This window comes from Asparagus officinalis, chromosome 4 (assembly GCF_001876935.1).
Source record: "Asparagus officinalis chromosome 4, Aspof.V1, whole genome shotgun sequence".
NCBI lineage: Eukaryota > Viridiplantae > Streptophyta > Magnoliopsida > Asparagales > Asparagaceae > Asparagus > Asparagus officinalis.
The window spans coordinates 118610231-118615776 of NC_033797.1; the positions used below are offsets into that span (position 1 = coordinate 118610231).

The following is a 5546-nucleotide window of genomic DNA, read 5'->3' on the forward strand; positions in this document are numbered from 1 at the left end:
GGAAACTTTAGAGGTAATTAGCAAGGACAAGTGGTGAATGTTGTGGGAGATGGTCAATTAGTTTGGAGTTGAAGATGAGGAAGCTCTATTGTAAGGAAAATGTGAGAAGCATGACCCCATTGACATTGGAGAGAAAAAAGAATGAGAGAATTCTAGCGGCGAGGTCACCAGTGACAAGGTTGTGGATGACTGGGTTTGGGGAGTGGGGGAAGAGAGAATTTGTGGTGTATTTGGGAATAGGAAAATATCCAGGTTTATTTGTAAAATAATTAAAAAGGATAACTGCAGGATTTTTTGGTCTAAAGGGCATTTTTCATCATTTTGGTGATGTGCTTGGCATGTAATATGTTAGAGATGATGGTGTTAAATGGTAAAACTTTAGGGGAGTTTAGTTGGGCTTTTAAAAGTTCCGGGGTCTAAGTGCACAAGTCCTAAAGTTCATGGAGTTTATGAAATTAACCCTAAAATTTAATCAAGAATGTCATAATAAGCCATAGAATAATATTAGTATTTTAATTTCAATATTAGCTGTAAAGATAAATGGTGATCACCATTTCTTTGAGAGGTGGCATACAAATTTTAAATGGATTTTAGTCTGTCCACTTACTCAATATCATATCCTTACACTACTAGTAAACTTTCTTAATATAGAATAGTATTGTGGCGCATGCAATGCGTGCATGACACAAAATGTAAGAGAAATGTTGTAATGAGATTGTCAAGGAAATAGATAAATATGATTTTGAGTGTATTTTCGTCTTTTCTTTTGGATATTTCCAAGTTTTAGGCTATTACTATGATTTTTTCCCCAAAATGTGTGGACATTTCCTTTGATTATGTTAAGTGTGAGGGCATTTTTGTTTAGTTTTTTAAGTGAGAGTATTTAAAAAAATGAACAGTTTCTAAATATGGAAATCATAAACTTAAGTATTGGTAAGGTGATAATGTATACTATATATTAAGAAAAGCCCCACCCCCTTTTGGCAAATAGAAGAAATATCGATAAATATTGGTGTACTCCTTTATTTATTCTACAAACATTAATCAGATTAACGCTAAAAGGATTAGTTACAAAATATATGGTATGAATTGAAAAAAAATATTGTGTAAAATATGTTGATTAAATTGCTGAGAGTGGGAAACACGAGCAACACACGTATGAGAGATCTGTCTAGAAATTATTAAAGGGTAGAGTAAGAATTGTTGCATACTTGAGGTGGTTATAACCTCACAAGTTAAATTTTTTAGTCTACTTTATGTTTACCACTTAGTGGACTGTAAGCTATTGAAAAGGGTGTGAGCCTTTTATTTAGATGCCAACCAGGAGGAGGCATGGGTTTCTCATATTTGCTAAGTTACAGATAGATATTCCAAAGACATGAATAGTAGACTTTTTATAATACATTAATAACACTTGGTCCTTATAGTCTACTAACGATGACCTTACCCAGGCTTAATGTGGAGTCTACTTTTTATAATACATTAATAACACTTGGTCCTTATAGTTGCTATTTTATATATCATCATGAGTCTAGATCTAGCAAAACATGATCTTTCATGAATTTTTGCCTACCTTTTGCCTACCCTAATTTGACAGCGGAAGGCATGGATTATGATCTTCAAGGATGTGCAACCGTGAACAAGGTTTTAAAAGTCAGATGTTTGGTTCATGTCGGACGGCTAAAGTTTATGTCGGATAGCGAAAATTAGGGATATGTTGGGGGATATATAATAAATGTCGGATTGCCATATCGGATGGATCTCTACTTAATTTTGGTCATCAAGATAGAGCACACTTGTCTTGTTATAGCTTATCCTACTTGAGTTGAGTATTCAACATCAAGACACAAGTTGTTTTCTATTTCTTGAAGGGAAATCGTGGAATATTATGCCAACAAATAAACAAAATATACATTTTCAAACTAGAACTTTCGGAGTGCCTTGCATAAAATTGACATAAAGTGTTAAACTTTGGATTGCTTTTAAGCTACGGCTCAAACTTACTGTTTACATCTCGCTTTTATGAATTCTCAATTTCAATTACAAATTTACAATTCAATACTAACTTAAAACCAATTTCAATTTCAATTTCAGTTATTGTGTTTGACAGGGAAAAATAAAGAGAACAAAGGGCTGGTTTATCTCGTCGACTTTGTGAAAAAAAAAAACTGAGATTGAAGCTATGACCCTCGAATCCCTTTGCACAATCTGAAATTGACAAAGACGAACAAAGAATCAGAGTTGTAAACTTGTAATTGATAAATAGATGAATAGAAAGAGTGAGAAGACATAAAGAGTGAGAGAGAGAGATTGCAGAAATAGAACGAGTAAGAGAGAGAAAAAGACATACCATTTTTTTTTAATTTCTCAGTGGCGTTGGAGCTCTAATGGCCGTGACTTGTACAGACAATGATGAACGAGAGGAGATCGCGGTGGAAAGGAGACCAACATTTTTTTCTTTGTTCTAATCCGTATTCTCTGCTATTAGGTTGCCAAGGGAACAAATGGCTAAAAAAAAGAGTCAATCGGGTTTGGGTTTTGAGTACTAAACGCAAACCCGGATACTTATCAACTTAAAAACAAACCAAAAAAAACCCATAGCTGATTTTTCAAGGGTGAAATTCAGCTGATATATCCGCAATATCCCCTGACACGTTTGATATGGATCTCGAAAACAATATCTGACTTGAAATGATTATGTCCGTGTTGCTCTAGCCTCCGTCATATCCGACATGGCGGCCGACATTTAAAACCATGACCATGAATACCTTGAACTATTCTAGGAGTCTCATCAATGGGACTTTTAACTAATTGTTAAAAATTTGAAATGCAACTGTCCCACTGAGGTACTGAGATGAAGCACTTAGGATTACTATGCTATTATTTTAAGTATTTAGCTTTAGTATGAATTAGATATGCTATCAGTTTGTGATGTTGCAACAATATTTTGCTATACCAGTATGTGTGTAATGCACGCCCGCAGACATGTATATCTTATGTATGATGCATATTTCAATATACTATGTCTCAAATGGTAGCTCACATTTTTCTAGTTAGCCTGGAAAGATCTGCAAATAAAAAATCAGTATAAGACATATACACATTATTTTATGTGTATGCATATATACACAAAGCAGACGATCATGCTCATGTGCATGTTTTCTAACATAAATTCATCTGCTAACATATGTAGGAACTTGCCAAAAAGAATCGCCGCTTCATGATCTATGTGCATTCAAAAGGTATGATAGTGGATGACGAATATTTGATTGTGGGGTCCGCAAATATCAACCAGAGATCTTTGGAAGGTACAAGAGACACCGAGATAGCAATGGGTGCATACCAGCCTGAGCATACATGGGCAAGGAAGATCTATGGCCCACGTGGACAGGTAATAACATGTTCAACTCTTAAACTCTATTTATGGGTTTAAATCAAACATTTTTCGTGGCAAAGAAGTTTGGAGTCCTTTCATCCTCAGTGATCTTGCATTTCTCTATCCATTGCTAAATTAACTTGTAATTTCTTTATGTGCCTTCGTTTTGCAGTATGACTAGTTTATCTATAATGACACATCTATAACTTTGGTGCTAACATGCATCAGGTCCCCATCTAACTGGCCAGAAGAAAGAGAAAACACAACCCATCCTCCTTTTTTGTAGAGCTATCCCCCACTCTCATTGTTAAAATATAAAATTATTACCCTTAACCCTCACAACAACTTTGAAGTTTTGGTGTAGTGGCGGGGACCCTTAACAAAGTATCATGACAATCCAGTTTCAAATATTGTTGGCAATGAATTTCTGAAGTGGGTTTAAGAATATACTGTACCTTGAGTTCGTATTTTGGCCCATGAAAGGGCCTTCAACTTGCGGGGGTATGTTAAGAGTATAGAATTGTAACTGCAACTCTTACCACAACTTTGCAGTTCTCGTGTAATGTCAGGGTACTTTGACACTCGTATATCTAACTTGATATCTGATCTCTAAAAGTGAAAGAGACTGTGTTTAGTGACATGTGTTATGCTACCACCAGACGATTTATTTTATGATGAATGATACAGATCCTATGGGGGTCTTTGAAAATATATTTTCTGATTTGTATTAGGTAATCTTGTGCACAGATTTTTGGCTATCGAATGTCACTATGGGCTGAGCATATTGGACATCTGGAGGAATGCTACACCCAACCTGAGAGCCTCGAGTGCATGAGAAGAATTCGGCATCTGGGAGAGATGAACTGGAAACAATTTGCCGCGGAAGATGTTACAGACATGACCGGCCACCTAATGAAGTACCCGGTGGATGTTGACAAGAAGGGGAAGGTGAAGCCTCTTGCTGGATGCGAGTCTTTCCCCGATTTGGGTGGAAATATTTGTGGATCATTTTTAGGCATTCAGGAAAACCTCACAATATGAACGAATTATGTGCTACAAATTTTGTATTTGAGATAGTGAAAGAGCTCACATCTACTCTTCTATACTTATAGGAGGATTCAAAGAACTTTTGTTCATACTAAAGTTAATGCTACAGTAAATGTTGTAGAGCGAACAATAAATTGACGAATAAGCAAAATACGGTAGATGTTGTAGCGTTGACGGTAAATCGACCCCCAAGCAGTAGTGCTTACTATATTATACACAGTAAATCTAGAACTATATTTTTGAAGTTATTGTTTATGCTACAATATTTTATTGTATTATAAACAGTTAATTAAATCAAATGTACTAAAACCTAGATCTTCCTCTAATTATAAAAGAGTAGATATGATTCCTAAATCAAATGTATTAAAACTAGGATCCTCCTTTAAGTATAGTATATTATTTCTAATTTTAAGTATACAATTTGATCAAATTAAATGTATTATAACTTTGAGGGTGGTAAGTTCAAAATGTAATATTTAAAAAAGTAGGGGGCCGTGCTTTACACTGGGTGCACACTTAGTAGATGATGTAAAGGATAGCAAGAGGTTTATAGGAGCCAACAAGCAACAGAGCAGTAAGCTAGTTATTGGTGGTGTCAATGTCATGGAAGTTCAGTCAGCATTTGAATGTAAATTTTGTACGGGCTTCTTTTACAAAATTTTTATATTTACAACAAAGAAAGATCAGAATTTATCTCAAGTGCAATTGCCGCAGGCGCAGGATTAACAAACTAGCTGTGTATTTGAGTCCTATTTTTGTAATAGACGGGCTTTATTATTATACTGGAATTATTTTGTCTAACTCTATTAGAAGGGATCATACTGTTTATACAAGCAATTACTTATTTAGGATTTGATTCTTTTGTAACGTTGAAAGCATTTGTAATCTGAAAGCCTGATAACATATTGGTGAAAATTTCTGCCTCGTGATGTCTTTCAAGGTCCTGAGATTTGGGAAAGTTCCATTTGAAGTTACAACCACTCATCAACGTCTTTTGAGCGATGCTTAATTATTCCACACCATAAAGATCAACGGTTATTGCACTTTAATACTCCAAAGTTTCACTTTTTTTAAACCATGATATCTTAAAGTTCTATCTTAATAAATTGCTACCCCAGTGTGT

At 35.1% G+C, this 5546-nt stretch overlaps 1 protein-coding gene across 1 annotated transcript in view; it reads left to right on the forward strand.

Annotated features, from left to right (window-relative positions):
• LOC109839209 (phospholipase D gamma 1-like) overlaps positions 1 to 4604 on the forward strand; it is a 44398-nt gene extending 39794 nt beyond the window's left edge. The window contains 2 exon segments of the mRNA XM_020407637.1: positions 3194 to 3391; positions 4124 to 4604. Of these exon segments, the coding sequence (XP_020263226.1) occupies positions 3194 to 3391; positions 4124 to 4417 (492 nt within the window). The 3' untranslated portion in view covers positions 4418 to 4604.